The following is a 26,457-nucleotide window of genomic DNA, read 5'->3' on the forward strand; positions in this document are numbered from 1 at the left end:
CAACACGCAAAAATACACACAAAAAACATAAAAAACGTGCACAGGTAGGGAGAGCTTGTAGCCGCAGCCGTTGTAGTAGAATTGTATATAGTAGGGTTTTCCAGAAGAAAAGGTAGAAGTAAAAGCAGAAGTAGAACCAGAAGTAGAAGGCGGAATATGGCGTTTGACCGACACGATGGCGTCTGTCACAATCTGGATCGGCTGTGACGTCACATGCAAGTGCTCCATAGGCTGCACACTTTAAATGCACAAACCTAATACCTAGTCACGACACACAGGATCACCAAAGCTCAATTTCCTAATTGCCCAGAGTATTAAACCAACAAAAAGAAAATTGATTAAAACTCAATAAGGAAAAAAAACAGTGGTGCCCCATCTACCGTTGCTGTAGCACCAATGGTGATGACGATGTGTTCCTGCATGTTTTTAACAAGAAGGTTGCCATTAGGAAAATACTATGGTTGCCCACTTACATAAAAAAACATTGACCACTCCCGCATAGCGCTGGGCACCGTAGTACTTTCACGAGCTATATTACAAAACAAAGGCAACATTACCTCCTGCTTGGACAGCTACACAGAAACAAATTTTACTCATAGAAGGTCAGGTTCCAGCTGGGTCCACCCCATCAGTAATATTGTGATAAATTCAATAATTAAAATCAACAACAAGAAAACATTGTTTAAATTTGGCTAAAGTCAGACATGACGTTACCTTCCGTTTGCTCGTCAAATCGCATGAGCTGTTACCCACACACAGGCTTCCAGCTGTAGGCCACTGGCAATACTGTGATTAAATTAAGCGAGGTCAATAAACTTGCAAACATTTACATGAAACAAATGCATGGACCGAATGCAAACAGACGCAACTTTACCTTCCGTTTGCTTGTCCAGGCACTGAAGTCACTACACACACAACCAGCTGGGCTCACACCACCAGCTTCTTTGTAAAAAAGACAAAAATAACAACCACGGAGAGGAGACACAACATATACCACCGCAGGTGCTCAGCATCAACTCAGCGTCTCTTCCCAGGTGAGCTAAAGACGTGACGTTTTAAACTCTACGTGAGACCAACAGGGAAAACAAGGGGCCAAGTGCAGTGCTCCCATAGGCTACACAAGCTTTATACAAAACGTCCGACAAAATACTGTAATTTCCGCTTAGAACGTAAACAAAGCAGCATAATGACAGTAGCAATTTGTGAAAAATGCGATAATTCTTGAAAAATAAAAAGAGACGTTCTTACCATCAAATACTTTTATTCCATATTTTGTTGCTTTTTTTGTATTTTTGGAGGGTTTGTTTTCGAGTAGAGTTTTTATTTCATCCTTGGTTGGGCTCCGCCATTTTGTTTTTCCTCTACTCACGGTATATGAGCTGATAGCCTAGTCGTAGAGTAGCCAATCAGAGCGCTCGATTGCTCATATCCAGTGAATGTGGATAGAATAATTCCTGATATTTCACTCCGATGACGTCACTCCTAGTGTTTTCCCGCCAACTAGACGCGCATTGGCAAAATGGCGAACCGGTTCAAAATTAAAATTCTTTTGATTAACTTGTGTATTGTTTTGTGGATGTGTCCATATAATATAAAGGCCCGGTCCCACTGCACTTATGGATGCAAAGAGGATGTAAAACGTAAAAAAATCTTTGCCATCCGTTGGAAAACGCTATGCATCCGTTGTGTACTCATTGCATACGTGCTTCATACGCTCTATCCATCGAGCATCCGTCCACTGTGATTTCATCCGCGCAAAAAGTTTTGAGCTGCACAAAACTTTTAGAACGGATGAACTTTCCGCCGTGTACGATGTAAATCCGCGACATATACGAGCAACAAACGTTCTATGTCCGTTATCATCCGTTAAACGTCTGCTGTATCCTCTCTGCATCCTCTGGGCATCCTTGCAACTCACATCCGCTGCAGCTGAAAACGGAAAGAGGGAGGAAAGATAAGGTACATGAAACGTCTATTCATCGTTAGTAGCACGGAAATAGAAAGGATGTAAGCGTATGCACTCGTATATAAAGTATTCAAAACGGACAAAGCGTTTATATCTGGGATGTATCTCGTATATTTAGGATGTCTGGAGTATGTCTAGAGTATGTAGAAGGACACCTAGCGCAGTGAACGGTCTGCATCCGATATACATCCGCGCAACATCCCCTTTGTTTCCGTTAGGCGTACGTGATGCATCCCCTTCACCCGCTATGCATCCGCTCTTTCTGCTATGCGTCCACTTCTCAGTTATCACCGGTAACCCCTTCGGAGCTGTCATCCACTTCCATCCGCTAGGCTTCCTATGAACATGCATTTAACATCCCCGCTATATACTACCCATGTCCGTTCTTTTCCGTTCTGTTTTCGCCAATTTTGTCCATTTCTGGAGCGGATGAAAACGGATAGAGCCACCCCCGAAATTTTGCTCGTCCGCTGTGTCCTTTTTGCATACGTTTTGTGTCCATCGGCCAGTGGGACCGGGCCTTAAAGAACATTACATGGTTGCATGAAGATACGAAGTTGATCTTCTTGTGTTGAAAAATATATCACTCGTGCACTTCATTCACTCGTGAATACGTTCACAGCTCGAAGATGAACTTCATATCTTTGCGCAACCGTGTAATATCCTCGTTATGTCATTTTAAAGAACTTTTATCCCACTTACAAAGTTCAGAAATAAAATGCCATTTAAATGGCTAAAAAGTTGAAGGTCATGTACTCCTGCATCTGTTGAAGTTCTGTAGAGATGAGTGTGTTTATGTGACAGCTGGTATAGTGAGTTAGCACCTCCAAGACTGATAGAGCTTCAAGCTCTGAAACTGAGCAGAAAATCACTGGTAAGAGTCTCAATTCGATACGCTTACATCTGAATGAGCTGCTCAAGCTGTTCGAGTTGATTTGCAAGCACTTCTCATTCGCTTCCCGATGCTGAAGACTTCCTCAGCCCAGATTGCCCTGAGAAAAGCATGTTTCGCTTTGTTAGCTGATTAATTCTGTTGTCCTCACAGCATCCATCCAGGGAGAGCATCAGAGGAGGCTGTATCGAGACCTCATGAAAGATTACAACCCTCTCGAGAGACCTGTATTTCATGACACCCAGTCGCTGACTGTAAACTTCAGCTTGAGCTTGATGCAGATCATGGATGTGGTAAGAGCTGCTGGAAAGGATCGACTTCATGCTATGTGGTGGGAAGGGAGATGGAAGTGTCAGGCTGTACGTTTACATGGTCTATTTCACTGTAACATGTTCACACATCAACATACACTGTAAAACTGTTCAGTGACATAAGTATACACGGAATACTTGTTTAGTACTATATCACTTTGGTTAACTACTAAAGAATACTCAGTAATAATTCAGGAAGTAATAACGAAGCAGTGTTGTAATTGAGTCACTAAACCTCAAGCCCGAATCCAGTCTCAAGTCCCCTGTGTACAAGTTCAAATCAAGTCCAAGTCATGAAAGAAAATTTGGAGTCAAGTCCAAGTCAAGTCCGAGAACAAGACTCCACCTGCACCATTTGACAGTGGCTGTTGCTGCCTTTATGTGAAACTGTTTCTGCTACTAACGTTACTGCTTGACTTCCCCATTTTAGTTAATAGGTGACAGATAAAAAGCTTGTTCATCACTCAGCAAGTCCTGTCCACTATCAACAGGGCAAATAACATGAGAAAGGGTTAACACTAGCTGGTTCATCGCTCAGCAAGCAAGCCCCGCTATCAACACAGCAATGCGTGTCACTTCCTTCTCTGGGTGGAGTCTCGTCAAACGACGATTGAAGTTCGAGGTTGTCCCCGTCGTCTCCTCGATAGTTCTTCTACATATGGAACACATAGCAGTGCATTTTTTCCCACTGCACGAGAAGTCTGTATAAGCAAAACGGACAATCCTAGGGGCTTCTCTCCAGGCATTTTAGCACCATTAACGTTAGTTTGTTCCTGAACATGACGCATGAACAGGTGAATGTGCATTCTCTTGCACGAAATTAGTATAAAAATTAATGTAGATATAAATATCTTATGCCAAATTATTATGGCATGTTACAAAAAATGAAAAAAATCTAAGGCCTCGTCTCCAATTTATGACTCCGAATGCAGTTAATGCTCAAGTCCAAGTCAAGTCACAAGTCCTTAGGGCACGAGTCGGACTTGAGTACTACAAGCCTGTCATGAAGTAATGGTTTGGAACTTTATTATGAACTAAGCAATAGTTACTGAGTCATATATCTCCTCGAGAGATACAGTTGTGCTTGAAAGTTTGCGAACCCTTTAGAATTTTCTACAACCCCGATTCCAAAAAAGTTGGGACAAAGTACAAATTGTAAATAAAAACGGAATGCAATAATTTACAAATCTCAAAAACTGATATTGTATTCACAATAGAACATAGACAACATATCAAATGTCAAAAGTGAGACATTTTGAAATTTCATGCCAAATATTGCCTCATTTGAAATTTCATGACAGCAACACATCTCAAAAAAGTTGGGACAGGGGCAATAAGAGGCTGGAAAAGTTAAAGGTACAAAAAAGGAACAGCTGGAGGACCAAATTGCAACTCATTAGGTCAATTGGCAATAGGTCATTAACATGACTGGGTATAAAAAGAGCATCTTGGAGTGGCAGCGGCTCTCAGAAGTAAAGATGGGAAGAGGATCACCAATCCCCCTAATTCTGCGCCGACAAATAGTGGAGCAATATCAGAAAGGAGTTCGACAGTGTAAAATTGCAAAGAGTTTGAACATATCATCATCTACAGTGCATAATATCATCAAAAGATTCAGAGAATCTGGAAGAATCTCTGTGCGTAAGGGTCAAGGCCGGAAAACCATACTGGGTGCCTGTGATCTTCGGGCCCTTAGACGGCACTGCATCACATACAGGCATGCTTCTGTATTGGAAATCACAAAATGGGCTCAGGAATATTTCCAGAGAACATTATCTGCGAACACAATTCACCGTGCCATCCGCCGTTGCCAGCTAAAACTCTATAGTTCAAAGAAGAAGCCGTATCTAAACATGATCCAGAAGCGCAGACGTCTTCTCTGGGCCAAGGCTCATTTAAAATGGACTGTGGCAAAGTGGAAAACTGTTCTGTGGTCAGACGAATCAAAATTTGAAGTTCTTTATGGAAATCAGGGACGCCGTGTCATTCGGACTAAAGAGGAGAAGGACGACCCGAGTTGTTATCAGCGCTCAGTTCAGAAGCCTGCATCTCTGATGGTATGGGGTTGCATTAGTGCGTGTGGCATGGGCAGCTTACACATCTGGAAAGACACCATCAATGCTGAAAGGTATATCCAGGTTCTAGAGCAACATATGCTCCCATCCAGACGACATCTCTTTCAGGGAAGACCTTGCATTTTCCAACATGACAATGCCAAACCACATACTGCATCAATTACAGCATCATGGCTATGTAGAAGAAGGGTCCGGGTACTGAACTGACCAGCCTGCAGTCCAGATCTTTCACCCATAGAAAACATTTGGCGCATCATAAAACGGAAGATACGACAAAAAAGACCTAAGACAGTTGAGCAACTAGAATCCTACATTAGACAAGAATGGGTTAACATTCCTATCCCTAAACTTGAGCAACTTGTCTCCTCAGTCCCCAGACGTTTACAGACTGTTGTAAAGAGAAAAGGGGATGTCTCACAGTGGTAAACATGGTCTTGTCCCAACTTTTTTGAGATGTGTTGTTGTCATGAAATTTAAAATCACCTAATTTTTCTCATGATACATTTTCTCAGTTTAAACATTTGATATGTCATCTATGTTCTATTCTGAATAAAATATGGAATTTCAAAACTTCCACATCATTGCATTCCGTTTTTATTTACAATTTGTACTTTGTCCCAACTTTTTTGGAATCGGGGTTGTATATTTCTGCATAAATATGACCTAAAACATCATCAGATTTTCGCACGAGTCCTAAAAGTAGATAAAGAGAACCCAGTTAAACAAATGTGACAAAAATATTATACTTGATCATTTATTTATTGAGGAAAATGATCCAATATTACATACAGTATCTGTGAGTGGCAAAAGTATGTGAAGCTTTGCTTTCAGTATCTGGTGTGACCCCCTTGTGCAGCAATAACTGCAACTAAACGTTTCCGGTAACTGTTGATCAGTCCTGCACACCGGCTTGGAAGACTTTTAGCCCATTCCTCCGTACAGAACAGCTTCAACTCTGGGATGTTGATGGATTTCCTCACATGAACTGCTCGCTTCAGGTCCTTCCACAACATTTCGATTGGATTAAGGTCAGGACTTTGACTTGGCCATTCCAGAACATTAACTTTATTCTTCTTTAACCATTCTTTGGTAGAATGACTTATGTGCTTAGGGTCATTGTCTTGCTGCATGACCCACCTTCTCTTGAGATTAAGTTCATGGACAGATGTCCTGACATTTGCCTTTAGAATTCGCTGGTATAATTCAGAATTCATTGTTCCATCAATGATGGCAAGCCGTCCTGGTCCAGATGCAGCAAAACAGGCCCAAACCATGATACTACCACCACCATGTTTCACAGATGGGATAAGGTTCTTATGCTGGAATGCAGTGTTTTCCTTTCTCCAAACATAACGCTTCTCATTTAAACCAAAAAGTTCTATTTTGGTCTCATCCGTCCACAAAACATTTTTCCAATAGCCTTCTGGCTTGTCCACATGATCTTTAGCAAACTGCAGATGAGCAGCAATGTTCTTTTTGGAAAGCAATAGCTTTCTCTTTGCAACCCTGCCATGCACACCATTGTTGTTCAGTGTTCTCCTGATGGTGGACTCATGAACATTAACGTTAGCCAATGTGAGAGAGGCCTTCAGTTGCTTAGAAGTTACCCTGGGATCCTTTGTGACCTCGCCGACTATTACACGCCTTGTTCTTGGAGTGATCTTTGTTGGTCAACCACTCCTGGGGAGGGTAACAATGGTCTTGAATTTCCTCCATTTGTACACAATCTGTCTGACTGTGGATTGGTGGAGTCCAAACTCTTTAGAGATGGTTTTGTAACCTTTTCCAGCCTGATGAGCATCAACAACGCTTTTTCTGAGGTCCTCAGAAACCTCCTTTGTTCGTGCCATGATACACTTCCACAAACATGTGTTGTGAAGATCAGACTTTGATAGATCCCTGTTCTTTAAATAAAACAGGGTGCCCACTCACACCTGATTGTCATCCCATTGATTGAAAACACCTGACTCCAATTTCACCTTCAAATTAACTGCTAATCCTAGAGGTTCACATACTTTTGCCACTCACAGATATGTAATATTGGATCATTTTCCTCAATAAATAAATGACCAAGTATAATATTTTTGTCTCATTTGTTTAACTGGGTTCTCTTTGTCTACTTTTAGGACTCGTGTGAAAATCTGATGATGTTTTAGATCATATTTATGCAGAAATATAGAAAATTATTAGGAGCTCCGCTTTTAGACAGTGCATTAATCTCTATATTAGTTATTTCAGGGTATTTGGAATGAGGTTAATGCAGATCTTGCTTTTTTTTTTAACGATCCTTCCATTGCACAGTGAAGGTCTAGATCTTAGCTGGTTTTAAGTAGAAGTGAATTTTAAGACCTTATCCTTATCATGCATCCAGGTTCAGTTAAACTTCTGAGAATTAAAATAACCTTTTAAATTGTTGTTGTTGTCTGATTGTTTAAGTGATTCGAAGCCTGATGTATTGCACATCCCTTTTCCTCACCATAACTATATGGACTGTCAGGATCACTGATTTATGATTTTCTTGTTTTAATCATTGAGTTTCGTCATTTCACTATTTTTTTCTTTTGTCCATGTGCACAGGATGAGAAGAATCAAGTTCTCACAACGAACATATGGTTACAGCTGGTGAGAAGATCCTTTTACACTTTATGCTGCAGAACACACTCACATTTCATTTTTTTTATTTTTAAAAAACACGCCAACACCCTCGTCTTCAGAGGACGATAAGGACTTTGTTAGCAATGCAATATATAAAGTGACATTTTTATGGACTATGGAAGGCAATCCTGAGAGAGGGCTGGGGGGGTGTGAAAGTAAGTACAAAAGAGAGAAAAGAAGAAACACAAAATAATATATTGGAAAAGAAAGTTATAGGGCGTGAAACATACTGAGAAGAGAAAAAAAACTAGGTGTATGTTACGTTACGCCTGAGTGTTCATATCAACACAATGTGTGTGTGTAAACAATTGGGGTGCTTTTTGTGTATGCTAGCATGTTCAGGTATCTGGAAGTTACTCCCATTTCATTTTTTTTTTAATTTGAAGAGAAGTTGTGAAATTGATATCCAATAGGGAAACAAACTTTTTTCATGAAGGATGTAACTGAATACTAACACTAAACAAATTCGAACGAATACAAATAGAAGGTGCACTATTGTTTTGTTGAGAAAGCTTGCCAGGACAGTGATCCTGTGGGACGCAACGAAATACTCATCTGAGTGGAAGGGTTTTACTTTCATGTGATGAAGGCTGTGAGTATGAAGCTGACTGGGTTATAGTCAGGGCGGCACGAGGGTGTAGTGGTTAGCACTGTTGCCTCACAGCAAGAAGGACTTGGGTTCAAGCCCAGCAGCCGGCGAGGGCTTTTCTGTGTGGAGTCTGCGCTGGTTTCCTCCAGGTGCTCCGGTTTCCCTCATAGTCCAAAGACATGCAGGTTAGGTTTTTTGGTGGCTCTAAATTGACCGTAGGTGTGAGTGTGAATGGTTGTTTGTCTCTGTGTCAGCCCTGCGATAACCTGACGACTTGTCCAGGGTGTACCCCACCTCTCACCCATAGTCAGCTGGGATAGGCTCCAGCTTGCCTGCAACCTTGCACAGGATAAGCAGCTACAGATGATGGATGGATGGATTACATTCATTGACATGATTTTTTTGTAGCGATCGTTAGCTTTGTGGTGGTTTAAATTAAGTTAATCATGAGTGAAAAGATCTCATTAGTTTAGATAATCACATCAGTTTTTCTTTGGCTACTCAGACACAAGGTATGCCACCACTCTTGCCGGAGCAGTTGGGGGTTAGGTGTCTTGCTCAAGGGCACTTCAGCCAGTCTTGCTGGCCCAAGGAATTGAACTAGCGACCTTTTGGGCCCACAGCTGCTTCTGTAACCATTCGGCCATGGACTCCCAAGATTTCATATACATTTGTATTTAAGACCAGTTATGAACCTGAGCTATTATATAGCTGAGGTAGTTGAGGCAGTTCTACCGCTGAGGTTTTTTAAAGTGTTTTCTAGTGTTTCAAGGGGTTTAGGATTCATAGAAAACTAGAATGGCACTCGGTAAAGTGCATACGGTACCTCCGCCAAGCCACATAATTGGATTTGGATCAAAACCTAACTGATTGTTCCTTGGCCCATGAATAAGAAACCTTTATTCATCACATGCACACTTCAAGCACAGTGAAATTCATCCTCTGCATTTAACCCATCTGAAGTAGTGAACACATGCATACACACTCAGAGCAGTGGGCAGCCACACCAGAGCGCCCAGGGAGCAGTCAAGGGTCAGGTACCTTGCTCAAGGGCACCTCAGCCCAAGGCCGCCCCACATTAACCTAACTGCATGTCTTTGGATTGTGGGGGAAACCGGAGCACCCGGAGGAAACCCACGCAGACACTGGGAGAACATGCAAACTCCACACAGAAAGGCCCTCGCCGGCCGCTGGGTTCAAACCCAGAACCTTCTTGCTGTGGGGTGACCGTGCTAACCACTACACCACCGTGCCGCCTCACCTTTCCTCCAAATTTTATAAAACTCTGTTCACTACTTTTTGAGTTATGTTGGGAACAGACAAACAATCAGAGGTGAAAACATAACCTCCTGTAAAGTTGCTGGAGGTAAAAAATTTCAGGTTTAGGTCTCGCTGACTTTGGATCAACTAACTTTTTATATATAGTATACACTCACCGGCCACTTTAATAGGAACTTGTTGTTGATTCTAAGATTCCTGTTCTTGGCTGCAGGATTGGAACCCAATCTGGTCTTCAACTGTTGCATGCTGAGATGCTTTTCTGCTCACGACAGTTGTAAAGAGTTGCTATGAGTTACTATATCCTTCCTGGCAAAAAAAAAAAAAGCTTGAACCAATCTGCATTTTCTTCTGACCTCTCTTATCAACAAGGCGTTTGCTTCCACCCACAGAACTGTCGCTCATTCACTGTTATGTTTTTTGTTTTTCGCACCATTCTGTGCAAACTCTAGAGACTGTTGTTTGTGTGTGAAAACCCCAGGAGATCAGCAGTTTCTGAAATACTCCAACCAACACCCACGCCACAGTGAAAGAAAGTCACACTTTGAGATGACAATTTTTCCCATTCTGATGTTTTGAAGTGAACATTAACTGAAGCTCTTGATTTGTATCTGTATGATTTGATGCATCAAGGGATTGGCTGATTAGAGAACTGCATAAAACAGCAGGTGTGTGTTTGGGGGGGGGTTCTAATAAAGTGACCAGTGAGTGTATATTTTATTTATAGTAGGCACTGTTTCAAAAATCAGATGATTCACATCATTCTTGATGTATATCGATTCTTCCTTTTAGCTTAATGTTATCTGTATCTTTATTACAACCCCGATTCCAAAAAAGTTGGGACAAAGTACAAATTGTAAATAAAAACGGAATGCAATGATGTGGAAGTTTCGAAATTCCATATTTTATTCAGAATAGAACATGACATATCAAATGTTTAAACTGAGAAAATGTATCATTTAAAGAGAAAAATTAGGTGATTTTAAATTTCATGACAACAACACATCTCAAAAAAAGTTGGGACAAGGCCATGTTTACCACTGTGAGACATCCCCTTTTCTCTTTACAACAGTCTGTAAACGTCTGGGGACTGAAGAGACAAGTTGCTCAAGTTTAGGGATAGGAATGTTAACCCATTCTTGTCTAATGTAGGATTCTAGTTGCTCAACTGTCTTAGGTCTTTTTTGTCGTATCTTCCATTTTATGATGCACCAAATGTTTTGTATGGGTGAAAGATCTGGACTGCAGGCTGGCCAGTTCAGTACCCGGACCCTTCTTCTACGCAGCCATGATGCTGTAATTGATGCAGTATGTGGTTTGGCATTGTCATGTTGGAAAATGCAAGGTCTTCCCTGAAAGAGACGTCATCTGGATGGGAGCATATGTTGCTCTAGAACCTGGATATACCTTTCAGCATTGATGGTGTCTTTCCAGATGTGTAAGCTGCCCATGCCACACGCACTAATGCAACCCCATACCATCAGAGATGCAAGCTTCTGAATTGAGTGCTGATAACAACTTAGGTCGTCCTTCTCCTCTTTAGTCCGAATGACACGGCGTCCCTGATTTCCATAAAGAACTTCAAATTTTGATTTGTCTGACCACAGAACAGTTTTCCACTTTGCCACAGTCCATTTTAAATGAGCCTTGGCCCAGAGAAGACGTCTGCGCTTCTGGATCATGTTAAGATACAGCTTCTTCTTTGAACTATAGAGTTTTAGCTGGCAACGGCGGATGGTACGGTGAATTGTGTTCACAGATAATGTTGTCTGGAAATATTCCTGAGCCCATTTTGTGATTTCCAATACAGAATGCAGTGCTGTCTAAGGGCCCAAAGATCATGGGCACCCAGTATGGTTTTCCGGCCTTGATCCTTACGCACTGAGATTCTTCCAGATTCTCTGAATCTTTTGATGATATTATGCACTGTAGATGATGATATGTTCAAACTCTTTGCAATTTTACACTGTCGAACTCCTTTCTGATATTGCTCCACTATTTGTCGGCGCAGAATTAGGGGGATTGGTGATCCTCTTCCCATCTTTACTTCCGAGAGCCGCTGCCACTCCAAGATGCTCTTTTTATACCCAGTCATGTTAATGACCTATTGCCAATTGACCTAATGAGTTGCAATTTGGTCCTCCAGCTGTTCCTTTTTTGTACCTTTAACTTTTCCAGCCTCTTATTGCCCCTGTCCCAACTTTTTTGAGATGTGTTGCTGTCATGAAATTACAAATGAGCCAATATTTGGCATGAAATTTCAAAATGTCTCACTTTCGACATTTGATATGTTGTCTATGTTCTATTGTGAAAAACTGATATTGTATTGATATTTGTAAATTATTGCATTCCGTTTTTATTTACAATTTGTACTTTTTCCCAACTTTTTTGGAATCGGGGTTGTATTTATTACAGGCTTTATCATCACTGTATAAAGCTGTACAAGTCTGTTTTGCAACTAAATACTATTGGCTGAGTTAAACATGTTGAATACATTTGATTAGAAATGAAAAAATGCCTAAAATAAAAAAAACAAGCTGCTATTATAAATTTCAAAGCATTGCCTCAGGCTGTTTACTTCACGACCGTGAGACGTGAAGTATAACGTACGATATGCTCTCTATCCATCAACTTGAAGTGCTTCAGGTCCCCTGTGTGAGAAACAAACCAGCCTTGTGCATGGCTTTGACCTTTATCTGAGCACATGGTGTAATTTTCTGCCTGTGCTTCTATAATAAACGTACACGTCCAGAAAATGCATTTAGCTGCTTTTAAAACTATCACATGCATCTCCTTTAAAGGTCTCTAATACAGTTTAGAGCCTAATGACAACGAATGTGCTTTATGGACTTGATGTCATGTGTATAGTAATTTTAGATGACGTCTTTGTATTTGTTACTGCTGGTTAGTTCTGAATGAAAGTGACAGGCCACACATAAAGAATAAAACACATGATAACATGATGTGCTGTTATAATAAAATCATCATGTTGGGGTTGTGCGATGCAGCCCAGCGCAAAGTTACTGTTATGACCACAACATATCACTAAAAAAATAGAGTTTTATTCCTATTATATCACAGTTTTTTTTAAATAAAGGACAACACATCATACTTAGTATAACTTTATCTGGTTATTGTTACGTTAAATGTCCACAGAATAAGATAGTTCCTGATCTTACTTACATTATAGTGGCTGTAAAATGCATCGTACACTATACTTATCCAGTCATATATGTTATTTTAATAATTGTATTTTATACACATTATTATTATCACCTCTGCCAACTTTGCTGGAGGAGGTTATGTTTTTGCCTCCGTTTGTTACTTGCGAAAATCAGAGATTTTTGCAAGTATGGTGATCTGTCTGTTTGTCTAGCATCGTCATTTCTTGACCAAGCTTCACCAAAATGCACCAGACAACTCACTAGGGTCACAAAGACATCATTAGTTTTTGGTGGGTCAAAGGTCAAGGTCATCAAGGTCACATCTTGTAAAAACACCTAATCGGCCATAACTCCCGTTTCTTTGTTATTTTCGCAAGTATCGTGCTCTGCACAACTTTTAATTTGTTTGTCTGTTCCCAATGTAGCTCAAAAGTAGTGAACGGATTTTGATGAAATTTGGTGGAAAGGTGGGTCATGGGTCAAGGAACAATTGTTCCGATTTTGATGCCAATCCAGATATGTATATGGATCCAGGATTTTTTTTCTCTTTTCCCAATGTAACTCAAGAAGTAGTGAATGAATTCTGATAAAATTTGGTGAGAAGATGGGCCATGGGACAGGGAAGAACTGTTTAGACTTTGATGCCAATCCAAGTATGTGAATCCAGGATTTTTTTGTCTTTTCCCAATGTAACTCAAAACGTAGCAAACGGATTTTGATGAAATTTGGTGTGCATTTCTAATTGTTGTTATTATTATTATTATTATTATTATTAGTAGTAGTAGTAGTAGTAGTATTTACTCTTTTCTGTCAGTGCTTTTATTTCTATTATTTGCCCATTTTACCCTTCTTTTTGAGCTGCATTTTAAATGTATGACAGATGCTATATATGCAAATAAAACTTTATTATCGATACATCATTGTCCAACATTAATCTCACTTCTTCCTATCATGTTTCTTTTCAGCATTTGTCTGATATATTTCTGCTGTTGTTCTACAGTACTGGTTCGATCATTACCTTAAATGGAACGTTTCGGACTATCCCGGTGTAACCAGCGTCCGATTTCCTGATAGCCAGATTTGGAAGCCTGACATCTTACTTTATAACAGGTCTGTAAAACATGGCAGTCTTTGCAATCCCAAAAATCCTGACCTTTACCTTTATCTGTGTATCTGAAATAGCTAAATAGTGTTTAACTAGAGGCCACACACAGTAGTGTCAGGGTTTATAATGGAAGCTGGGAAATGAGCTGGAAAGAAGTGCAAGGACACTTCTTTGCTCCCTGGTGAAGAAAACAAAAGGTTGAGCCTCATTTTTCACTGTCTTTTGAAAGGAATCTTCTCTGGCTGAGCTGATTATGTATTATTGCATTCCTGTGCACCATGTGGAAATGATTTTTTAAGGATGAACTCACCTTCAATTTGTCCTCTTGGCTGAAGCATTCAGTAATTAATAGCTTTGATTAAGTGAATTTCCCAAGGTAAGAGGATGCGGAATAAGATTACACTTTTCACTGAATACAGCAGAGTTAAAGATATTTTATAACATTCACAGGATCTCTGTTTCTATCATGAGTTTTGGTTCTGTTTTTACTGCTACATCGTCTTGGAGAGAAAAATAATTTTATGGATAAAATGTGACCAAATGTTAAAGTGTTTTATTTCCAATAACTGAAAATAACTAAAGGGTAAAAGTGTCAGGGGAAGTGTTTTTAAAAATTTGTTAATTTTACAAATTATTTACCAAGAGGTATAATTCCAAAAAGATTTTTTTTTCCAAAACAAAGTCATTGTCGCATTTATAATTAACAAATACATTTAAAATGAATGAAACTTCACAACAAGACGAAGGAACATGGTGCAACATAATAAAGATGAACTAATCTGAACACAGAACAGGTGCACACCGTAGGTAAGCGACCAATGACAAGACAGGAAAACCAAAACAGCAAATGTTAACAAAAGCACATAATCAACCCGAAACAAAATGAGAGCAATGCATGGTGCGGTTCAAGCAATGACGATCTACAGTACTGTGGAAAATTCTTAGGCACATATAAAGAAATGTCGACCAAAAATGGCTTAAAAATAAATGTTTCAACACTACAAAAAAAAAACAACAAAAAAAAAAAACTATAAACAGTAAGCAGCTATAATAAAATGAAAAAAAAAAAAAAAAATAGTCTCAGGTCCAGTGAGTGCAGTTTGATCAGGAAATGAGCTGTAGGTTTTACTGAGCATCTTCCAGAACCAGCCACAGTTCTTCTGGACACTTTGACCATCACACTCGTTTCTTCATTTTGCACCAAAACCTAATAGCCTTCATTATGTTTTCTTTTTAATCTGAAAAGTGCTCTTATGTGATATACTGCTCAGATACAAACTTTTTTCCCCCCCCTGTAACATTTAATTTTGTGCTTGAAAATTTGGAATAAATGTTTTTGTACTGACTCAATGTAGAAGTTATAAAATAGAAATCTGTAACAAAGTTTGGATGGAAAAAGGGGGGCTAAGACTTTTGCACAGTAATGTATATCAGTGGACATCATAACAGGTGAAAAAATAAAGGTATAATAATGTGTTTGAGGCCCTCTAGTGGCTGGCTGCAATACAATTTTACAATTTCAGCAGTACAATGTAGCACATATTCTGTTAGAGAACAAACTAAACATACATTTTATCTTCAGGAATAAGTTCATATCACACCAGGGATTGAACCCAGATCACTGGAGTGGTAGGCAATTTACCAGCTCAGTCAGCTAATGAGGGGACTCAAGTGCAGAGGGATAGTATTCTTCAAAAAATGTATTAACAAACTCTGGAATGCTCAGAAGGTAGGAGAAAAGCAAACTTAAAAATATTCAACAACTTAGATCCAGAAAACAACCAAAAATAGTCCAAGAGCACAGAGGCAAAAAAGGTAAAATACAACCAAGTCCAAAAAGGAAAAAAATTCAAACACAAGGGCAGAGAGGCTTCGAAATGCACAAAACTTTTGAACGGCAAAAAGCAAAGGTTACCAAAAAAGTCCAAGAGCACAGGGGCCAAAAGGTAAAATACAACCAAGTCCAAAAAGGAAAAATTCCAACACAAGGGCAGAACTTTTGAATGGCAAAGCAAATGTTTCACTCACCAGCAAATCCCAAAGACTCAGTGAAGACAAACAGAGCCAGTATAAATACAGGTACAAATTGATCACATGACCACCAAAGGGGGGGGGGAACCACAGAGGCACAATAGCGGCCACATCGGTCTTAAGTCCTAACAGGACCCCCTCCCTAAGAATGTCTCCGGACGTTCCTTGGGCCAAGAGGATGTTTGCGCTGGAACTCCCTACAAAAGATTTTTGTCCATAATGTCCCGAGCTGGAACCCAAGAGCATTCCTCAGGGCCATAGCCCTCCCAGTCTACCAAGTACTGAACTCCACCCCGCACTCGGCGGGAGTCCAGCAGATGACGGATGGTAAAGACAGGCTCTCCATTAATGATTTGAGGAGGAGGGGGAGCTTTGGGGGCAGGGGCATGTGGTGATGATAGCACAGGGCGCAACAGGGAGACATGGAAAGTGGGGTTAATTCTAAGGGACCGGGGCAACTGGAGCTGGTAGGCAACTGGGTTGACCTTGCGGACCACCTTAAAAGGACCCACATAACGAGGGGCAAGCTTGCGGCACTCGACCCGCAGGGGAAGATCTTTGGAGGACAGCCAAACCCTTTGGGCAGGGAGAAAACGTTGCGCTGGCCTCCTGTGACGGTTGGCCTGAGACTGGTAGGATTTGGAAGTCTGCAGCAGCACCTTGCGGGCCTTGTTCCAGGTCCTCCGGCAGCGCCTCATGAAATGATGGCCCGAGGGAACCCCAGCATCTTCCTCTTGTTCCGGAAAAAGAGGTGGCTTGAAGCCAAATTGGCACTGGAAAGGGGACATGTTGGTTGCAGAAGACTGGAGGGTGTTGTGGGCGTATTCTGCCCACGGCAGCCAGGAACTCCACAATGATGGGTTGTCCATTGCCAAACTCCTCAGGGTGGCCTCAAGGTCTTGGTTGAGCCTCTCCGTCTGCCTGTTGGACTGGGGTGGAAGCTGGAGGAAAGACTGGCGGTGGCACCAAGGAGTCTGCAGAATGTCCGCCACACCCGGGAGGAAAACTGGGGCCCTCGGTCTGACACAATGTCCTGGGGAAGCCCAAACACTCGGAAAACCATGATCGAATATTAGTTTGGCAATCTCAAGAGCAGAGGGAAGTTTTTGCAAAGGGATAAATCGACAGGCCTTAGAGAACCTGTCAACCACAACTAAAATAACTGTTACCTTCAGACTCAGGGAGGCCTGTGACAAAGTCTGCAGACACATGGGACCAGGGGTGCCTCGGGATGGCGAGGGGATGTAGCAGACCTTGAGGAGACTGGTGTGGGTTCTTACTTCGGGTGCACACAGAACAGGCACTAACAAAGGACTTCACCACCTCCTCCATGCCGGGCCACCAGAAGCGTCTCCGCAGGAATTCTAGGGTTCTCCGAGACCCAGGGTGAGCAGTGAGATTGGAAGAGGGCCCCCACTGGAGTACTTTGGCCTGCACTTGACTAGGCACATACAAAAGTCCTGGAGGACCTGATCCAGGATCTGGTTCTTGACGCTGAGCACGCCTGACTGCTGCTTCAACACCCCAGCGGACAGGAGCGACAATCCGAGAAGCAGGAACCACCGTACTGATCTCGGTCTCCCTTCCAGCAGAGAACTGCCTAGACAGGGCATCAGGTTTTTTTGTTCTTAGACCCAGGGCGATATGACAGGGTGAAATCAAACCGGCTGAAGAACAGGGCCCACCGTGCCTGGCGAGGGTTAAGACGTTTAGCTTGCTGGAGGTACTCTAGGTTCTTGTGATCCGTCCAGACCAGAAACAGATGCAGGGCCCCCTCCAACCAGTGTCTCCATTCCTCAAGTGCCATCTTAATGGCTAACAGTTCCCGATCTCCAATATCATACCGGGACTCAGTGGGGCCAAGGTGGTGCGAAAAGTAGGCACAAGGGTGCAATCTGCCATTAGACCGTTGAGACAGAACTGCCCCTACACCAACATCGGAAGTGTCCACTTCGACAACAAAAGGCTGTGAAGGGTCAGGGAGGACCAACACAGGTGCAGTGGAGAAACAGAGCTTGAGGTCTTTAAAAGCTTCCTCTGCCTTGGAAGTCCAGATGAACGGCGCTCCTGTCCCCTTGGTGAGAGTGGAGATGGGTGCAGCCACCGAGCTAAAATTCCAAATAAATTTGCGGTAAAAGTTCGCAAACCCTAAGAATTGTTGGACCTCCTTTACTGACTTAGGAACAGGCCAGTCCTGCACAGCCTTGGTCTTAGCTGGATCCATCTGAATTTGCCCTTCCCTCAAAATAAAACCAAGAAATGAGGCCTCTGGGACATGAAATTCGCACTTCTGAGACTTGACGTATAAGTGATTCTTTAACAGCCTCTGGAGAACTCTCCGCACATGGTGTCGGTGTTCCTGCAGCGTCTTGGAGAAAATAAGAATATCATCCAGATAGACAAAAACAAAGTGGTTAATCATGTCCTTAAAAACGTCATTGATAAGGGCTTGGAAAACAGTGGGTGCGTTAGTTAGCCCAAAGGGCATCACCTGGTACTCATAGTGCCCTGAAGGAGTGTTGAAGGCGGTTTTCTATTCATTGCCCTGCCTTATGCGAATGAGGTGGTAAGCATTACGCAAGTCCAACTTAGTAAAAACAGTGGCCCCCTGGAGCAAGTCAAAAGCAGTAGACATCAGTGGAAGTGGATAACGATTTCGGACGGTTATCTTATTCAACCCCCAGTAGTCAATACAAGGTCTCAATCCTCCATCCTTCTTGCTGACAAAGAAAAATCCAGCACCAGCAGGTGAAGTAGACGGCCGAATGAATCCAGAAGCCAAGGCATCCTTAATGTAATCATCCATGGCCTTGCGTTCTGGCATAGAGAGTGAGAAGATCCGCCCACGAGGAAGAGTAGTGCCTGGGAGCAGGTCAATGACACAATCATAGTGCCTATGTGAGGGAAGTGAAGTAGCCCTACTTTTACTGAAAACCTCCTTTAGACCCTAATACTCAGCAGGAACTTGGGACAACTCAGCAGGATCTAGAGACTCAGCAGGCAACACAGGAGGCCTGGAAAAAAGACAGGTGGCATGGTATGTTGGGCCCCATTCTAGGATACGGCCGGTCACCCAATCTATGTGAGGATTGTGATGGTTAAGCCAAGGTGTGCCCAGGATCACTGGAAACTTGGGTGAATGAATGAGGTACAAGGATCTCTTCCCGGTGTGCTTCTGACTGGAGACGAACAAGGGTGGTTACTTGAGTGACTTTGCCATTTCCCAAAGCTTGGCCATCTAGAGCAGACACAGAGAAGGGAACCTTAAGAGGAACAAGAGGAACATTGAATTTAAGGGCAAAGTTAATGTCCATGAAATTCCCAGCCACCCCAAAGTCCACCAGGGCCTGACAAGAATGAACGGAATCAGCCCAGGAGATGGAAATAGGAAGGAAGACTCCTTGGCCAGGAAACTCAGGAGACAGAGTGGCTCCCGTCACAACCCTCCCTCGGCTGGACGGGCTTGCTCTTTTCCCAAGAGCTCAGGATAGGATGCTCGAAAGTGGCCTGGTTTTCCACAGTAGATGCAGCACCTTTCCCTCCTTCAGTGCTTCCTCTCGGCAGCAGACAAGCGGGCACAACCAGTGTGCGTCGGCCCTGAGGAATCCAAGGCTGGTGAAGCAGGGTTCCAGGGTGGACCAGGAGCATCAGGAGATCACTGGGAAGGGACCTGGTCCCGGTGACGCTCCCTGATCTGGTTATCAAGGCGTATGGCATGTGATATCAGGGACTCCAGATCGTCAGGGCACCCCACAGAGGCCAGTCCATCTTTCATGGAGTCAGACAGGCCATGGTGAAAAGCTGAGACCAGGGCAGGCTCATTCCACCTGCTCACCACTGCAAGGGTCCAGAACGAAATAGCATAATCTGCTACACTGCCCCTGCCCTGTTGGATAGACATAAGCCGTTTTGCTGCATCTTGACTGGCGACTGATTGGTCAAAGACTCTTAGCATGTCTTCAGAAAACATCTTGAAGTCTGAACACTCTGGACCCTGCCTCTGCCAGACGGATGTTGCCCATGCTCGGGCTCTCAATTAGCAGTGTCATTACATATGCAATCTTGGATCTGTCAGTGGGATAGGAGGCTGGCTGAAGCTCAAACGTGAGTTGACATTGGGTCAGAAAACCACAGCACTCACCCTGCTTGCCGTCACATCTCTGTGGAGCCAGGGTTCATTGCTGTGTGACGGCAGACGAAGTAGATCCGAGGGAGCTGGTACAGCAGCAGTTGAGCCGTGGGAGCCGGAGCAGTCAGCTGCCGAAGAGCCAGGCCAATCCGCCGCAGCCTAGAACCATGACAAGCCAGAATCTTTTGTAGGTTAATGAGCGCCTGTCCATGTGTTTCCATGGTAGATCCAAAACTTGCAATGTCCACCATTAACTTGTCAAACTCTGACACAGGATGAGAGGCCTCTGCTGAGTCCATCATGACTGAATCTCAGTCACACCAGGGTCAGGAATTGAACCCAGGTCGCTGGAGTGGTAGGCAATTTACCAGCTCAGTGAGCTAATGAGGGGACTCAAGTGCAATGGGATAGTATTCTTCAAAAAATTTAACAAACTCTGGAATGCTCAGAAGGTAAGAGAAAAGCAAACTTAAAAATATCCAACAACTTAGATCCAGAAAACAACCAAAAATAGTCCAAGAGCACAGAGGCAAAAAGGTAAAATACAACCAAGTCCAAAAAGGAAAAAATTCAAAACACAAGGGCAGAGAGGCTTCAAAATGCACAAAACTTTTGAACGGCAAAAAGCAAAGGTTACCAAAAATAGTCCAAGAGCACAGAGGCAAAAAGGTAAAATACAACCAAGTCCAAAAAGGGAAAAATTCCATCACAAGGGCAAACCTTTTGAACGGCAAAGCAAAGGTTTCACTCACCAGCAAATCCCAAAGACTCAGTGAAGGCAAACACAACAGAGCCAGTATAAATACAGGGACAAATTGATCACATGACCACCAAAAAAAAGAAAAGAAAACCACAGAGGCACAATAGCGGCCACTAGAGGCCAAATCAGTCTTAAGTCCTAACAGTTCAGTTGACCTTGATATTTCCCTCAATATTTTTCCATATCCTCCTGACTCCCAGCAGTTCAAATTTGTTCTCTCTGGAGGACATTTGTAAACCTGAATATCTCCCACCCCTTACATAGTACTGAGCTAATTCCTACTGTGCCTTAAAGAGGACATTTAGAACTTTTAAATGATACCTCATTTGTAGGGGTGGGGTTTTGGGAACTTCCTTTTCCTCTGCAAAGAAAATGGCTTCCCTCACCACAAAGGCATTTTACAGTCAAAGGAAAAGTGCATGCATAATACTTTAAACTTAACAAATGTTGTCTTCAAATATTGGCGTTATGTTTTACATGAACCTCTTAAGAACACATTAAATCAATTTATGAGTTAATGTAACATGTTTTACCACAATATTTTCCCCTTTTAAGAAATGTCCTCCGTAGTGGACATTTGTAGTTGCTTTTTCTATTTTGTTCTGTATTTTTTGCAAATCAGAAGGCAGGGAGTCACTATCAGAGGCAGAGAAGATTTTACTGCAAATTGTTGAGGGAAACTCAGATTTTGAGTTGTCTGATGAGGAAGAGCAAGGTGGGGTGTTTGAAGGTGAAGCAGAGGCAGAGGATTCAGACAGCTCTGAGGATGAAGGTGAAGCAGGGCAAGTACAGGCAGAGGAGCAAGAAGATGCCGGATGCTCCTCATCTTCGTCCAGCCGTCGTCCACTATGGAGCAAGACTACAATGTACACATTGACTTTATATTTTCATACAAATACATTACAATTTACAGAAAGCATTTTTCACTTAGGCGGCACGGTGGTGTAGTGGTTAGCGCTGTCGCCTCACAGCAAGAAGGTTCGGGTTCGAGCCCCATGGCTGGCGAGGGCCTTTCTGTGTGGAGTTTGCATGTTCTCCCCGTGTCCGCGTGGGTTTCCTCCGGGTGCTCCGGTTTCCCCCACAGTCCAAAGACATGCAGGTTAGGTTAACTGGTGACTCTAAATTGACCGTAGGTGTGAGTGTGAATGGTTCCATTTACGGGTCGCTGCCCAGTTCGCCAGTATGTACCAGGCAAACCATACCCGACTGGATTCAAGGTGTTTGTCTTGGAAACACCAAATGGTCTGATCCTAGACTTTGTGGTCTACCAAGGCAAAACCACCTTTAGAGTCACAGAAGAACAGGGCATTAGAGAACAAGCTGTCCTTCACTTGGCAGAATCTGTTCCCCAAGGAACGCACCTCTTCTTTGACAGGTTCTTTACAAGCGTGAACCTCCTGGAAATCTTGCATGCAAAAGGGTTGACCGGTACTGGAACTCTCATGAAGAACAGAGTTCCAAATGATTGCAACATCATAGCGGACAGGCCCTTCACAAAGAAAGGAAGAGGGGCATCAGAGATGGTGGTCAGACGAAGTCCTCCTGAAGTCGCTGTCTTAAAGTGGATGGATAACAAGCCAGTGGCCATGGCATCAACTGCCTATGGCATCGAGCCGGAGGACACACGCAGGAGATGGTCTAAGAAAGGCAAAAGGTTTGTCCAGGTGTCAAGGCCACAGGCATTTGCTGAATACAACACTAATATGGGTGGCGTGGACTTGGCTGACAGGATGCTAAGCTTCTACAGGATGGCCACTTGCAGTCGGAAATGGACAGTGCGTGCAATTTTCCACTTTTTTGATCTGGCAATCACCAATGCATGGCTTCAGTACAAAACTGATTGCCAGATTCTGGGAAAGAAAGCACTGAAGTTTCTTGAATTCAAAATGTTCCTTGGTGAGCAGTTGATTACTCGGGCCCAAGCAGGAGTTGCAAGTGACAGTGAGGATGACTACACTCCCCCACGTCAAAAGTGGAAACCACAGCCAAATGCAGCTCTGAGATACTATGGGGCCATCCATCTCCCGGAGATGGTAGATGAAACACATGCATCAAGGTGTCGCAGATCTGGTTGCAAAAGTAAAACCTATGTGATGTGCACCAAGTGCAAGGTATTCCTTTGTGTCTCAAAGAAGGGGAATTGCTTTTTGAAATATCATACCCCATGAATCAATCAGAAATACATCAAAGATCACAATATAAACAAAAAAAACCCTGATGTTCGATGTCTCAATCATGTATAGAAGTGTGACGCATTTGTAAGTGGAATTGTTTTTTCATTTACAGATTGTGATTATCATACTATTTCACATGTATGACGTTCCGATGTCCACTGTATAGGACATGTTATATCTTAAAAATAGAAACTTTTTTTTCATAAAAACTCTTGTCAATGTCCTCATTCCCTTTCAAACAATTGGGGAAGTTAAAAAAAAATAGAGATTTAAAAACTTTTTTCCCCCTGGTAGTCAGGAGGATATGATGAATGCGTTTTATAGGAAACATTTAACGATAAATAAAAGGGCATGGTTGATTTAGGTCATTGACAGTTTTGGGTGGAAAAAATTAACATAGCAGTCATGAATACAGCTGAATCTTTGTCTTTAAGTGTGCATGATAGCGTGCACTACTGTTATGTCATCATGATATACTGTAATACATGACACAATCCTAATAGTTGTTGATCTATTGATAGATGTTACTAGAAGTTAGCTTCTCGTCTAATATCACAACTAGGCATTACTGTCCTCGTGTGCTAATAACACACACTTTGTGTTTTCTACAGTGCTGATGAGCGATTTGATGCCACCTTTCACACCAACGTTCTCATCAGCTCTAATGGCGCCTGCCAATACTTACCACCAGGTACTATTTAACAGTTATTCCATGAAATCGAGTCGTACATGAGCTGATAGCCGACGAGGCGCGTAGCACCGAGTTGGCTTTAAGCCATGTACGACGAGATTGTTCTATCCACATTCACTGGATTTTGAGAAACAGAGCATTTTTATTTTTTGCAAATTCGATAAATAAAAACTTGGTTCAAAATGTCTGCCAAAATAATTTCCGCTTAGAATGTAAACAAACCGGCGAAATGACAGGAGCAATTTGTGAAAAATGCTATAATAAGTCTTGAAAAATAAAAAAGATATGTTCTTACCATCAAATACTTTTATTCGATATTTTGTTGCTTTTTTTGTATTTTGGGGGGTTTTGTTTTCGAGTAGTTTTTATTTCGTCCTCAGTTGGTTCAGCAACACGCTCCACCATTTTCTTCTTCTTTTTTAGGTTTTTTTTTTGGCAGTTGGCAAATCAACTTAAAGGTGCATTTCCGCCACCAACTGGGCTGGAGTGTGGAACAGGAGATATGGGGGGGGGGGGGGGGGGGGACGACACACAACTATATTCTTTTAGCTATTTCTGTTTTTTTTTTTAAATACTTGATAGCAAAGTGATATAGCTGACTTGATGTGCTGCATTTGTTTTTCTCTACTCATGGTATATGAGCTGATATCCTAGCAGTAGAGTAGCCAATCAGAGCATGCGATTGCTCATATCTGGTGAATGTGAATAGAATAAAAAGCTTTATTTACCTATTATTATTCATCAGTTCTACAATATGGAAAGTTATGAGGTGTGAGAAATCGGCTGCAATGCCCAGATTGCAGATTAGCGTGAAATCACGGCACTAAATTATACGTTTGTGGAATCTGACAAGCTGTATCTGTAGCAGGACATATCAGCGTTGATCTGTCACACAACTCTGCAGGTCCCTGATGGATCATGACATTACTAAATCACTCGATGTAAGAGCAGACCTGTCTGCTCCCTCACTTTGCAATTCCATGCTTCTTGCACCAAGCTTCTCTCCTGAAGAGACTGTACATAAATCAATACGTGTGAGAATTAATGTCCAAGAAATGAGTTACTTTTTTAATTATCTGATACCAAATGGATGACCTTTACGTGGATGTAAATATATGGACTTTTTCAGAGGTCCCTGTTTTAAAACAGAAAGAGATTGGAGTCTGTGCGAGGTAGGATTTATTTGTTTTTGCGTTTCCCATCATCAATAAATTAAATTTACGACCATCTATGCTCTGGTTTAATTCATGTTTGTGATATTTCTCTTCTCTGTAAATCCCCTGGTGATCGCTGCACTTTTGTAAACTGAATCATCATTTATTTTCCTCTCCTAATAAACCATTCACTATATTATACAGTATATTAACTCATATTTACTTATTAATAAATTACTTAATAATAAATTTGCATTTAAAGGGCCGATTTGTATCTTTGAGTCTGTGAGGTGCATTGAAATTGCATTGATTAAAATATCAACAAGCCACTATCCCTTCACGCCAACCCACCACGCCTTCTTTTCTGCAATGTATACATGCAAAAAAAGAAGAAGGGCGGAGCTAATTTCAGGGCTAGAAAAAATGTAAATAGGAGCTTCCAACAAACAAACTTTGCCATCCAGATCTGTTGTATGGCAATATTGAAATATCATTGCTGATTTGAAATTTTATTAGGTTATTACAATTAAATTATAAAACTTAAATGTCTCTCATCTCATTATCTGTAGCCGCTTTATCCTGTCCTACAGGGTTACAGGCAAGCTGGAGCCTATCCCAGCTGACTACGGGCGAAAGGCGGGGTACACCCTGGACAAGTCGCCAGGTCATCACAGGACTGACACATAGACACAGACAACCATTCACACCTACAGTCAATTTAGAGTCACTAGTTAACCTAACCTGCATGTCTTTGGGGGAAACCGGAGCACCCGGAGGAAACCCACGTGGACAACATACAAACTCCACGCAGAAAGGCCCTCGCCGGCCACGGGGCTCAAACCCGGACCTTCTTGCTGTGAGGCGACAGCTCTAACCACTACACCATTGTGCCGCCCTAAATTAAATGTAATATTTTAAATTTAGTTTTTTATTTGGACCTGAACGCTGTGATAATTAAACCACAGCTTCACAATTTATATGAAATTTATGCACAAAGAAAGAATAATTGGGGTGGCACAGTGGTGTAGTGGTTAGCGCTGTCGCCTCACAGCAAGAAGGTCCAGGTTCGAGCCCCGTGGCCGGCGAGGGCCTTTCTGTGTGGAGTTTGCATGTTCTCCTCGTGTCAGCGTGGGTTTCCTCCGGGTGCTCCGGTTTCCCCCACAGTCCAAAGACATGCAGGTTAGGTTAACTGGTGACTCTAAATTGACCGTAGGTGTGAATGTGAGTGTGAATGGTTGTCTGTGTCTATGTGTCAGCCCTGTGATGACCTGGTGACTTGTCCAGGGTGTACCCTGCCTTTCGCCCGTAGTCATTTGGGATAGGCTCCAGCTTGCCTGTGACCCTGTAGAACAGGATAAAGTGGCTAGAGGAGATGAGAGAGAATAATTCTTTACAAATCAATATTTAATTGGTTGCATCTTTTTGGGTCAGCTTTCAGATTGCTTTCCTAACAAGAGATTATGTGGTCTTTTGTTAAATCAGA

At 42.3% G+C, this 26,457-nt stretch overlaps 1 protein-coding gene across 1 annotated transcript in view; it reads left to right on the top strand.

The window, feature by feature from the left end:
• chrna7a (cholinergic receptor, nicotinic, alpha 7a (neuronal)) overlaps window positions 1-26,457 on the top strand; it is a 63,716-nt gene that overhangs the window by 11,019 nt on the left and 26,240 nt on the right. The window contains exons 2-5 of the mRNA XM_060940425.1: window positions 3,012-3,151; window positions 7,822-7,866; window positions 13,931-14,040; window positions 23,741-23,820. Coding sequence (XP_060796408.1) covers window positions 3,012-3,151; window positions 7,822-7,866; window positions 13,931-14,040; window positions 23,741-23,820 — 375 coding nt within the window. The remainder of the gene's footprint in view (window positions 1-3,011; window positions 3,152-7,821; window positions 7,867-13,930; window positions 14,041-23,740; window positions 23,821-26,457) is intronic.

This window comes from Neoarius graeffei, chromosome 15 (genome assembly GCF_027579695.1).
Source record: "Neoarius graeffei isolate fNeoGra1 chromosome 15, fNeoGra1.pri, whole genome shotgun sequence".
Lineage (NCBI taxonomy): Eukaryota > Metazoa > Chordata > Actinopteri > Siluriformes > Ariidae > Neoarius > Neoarius graeffei.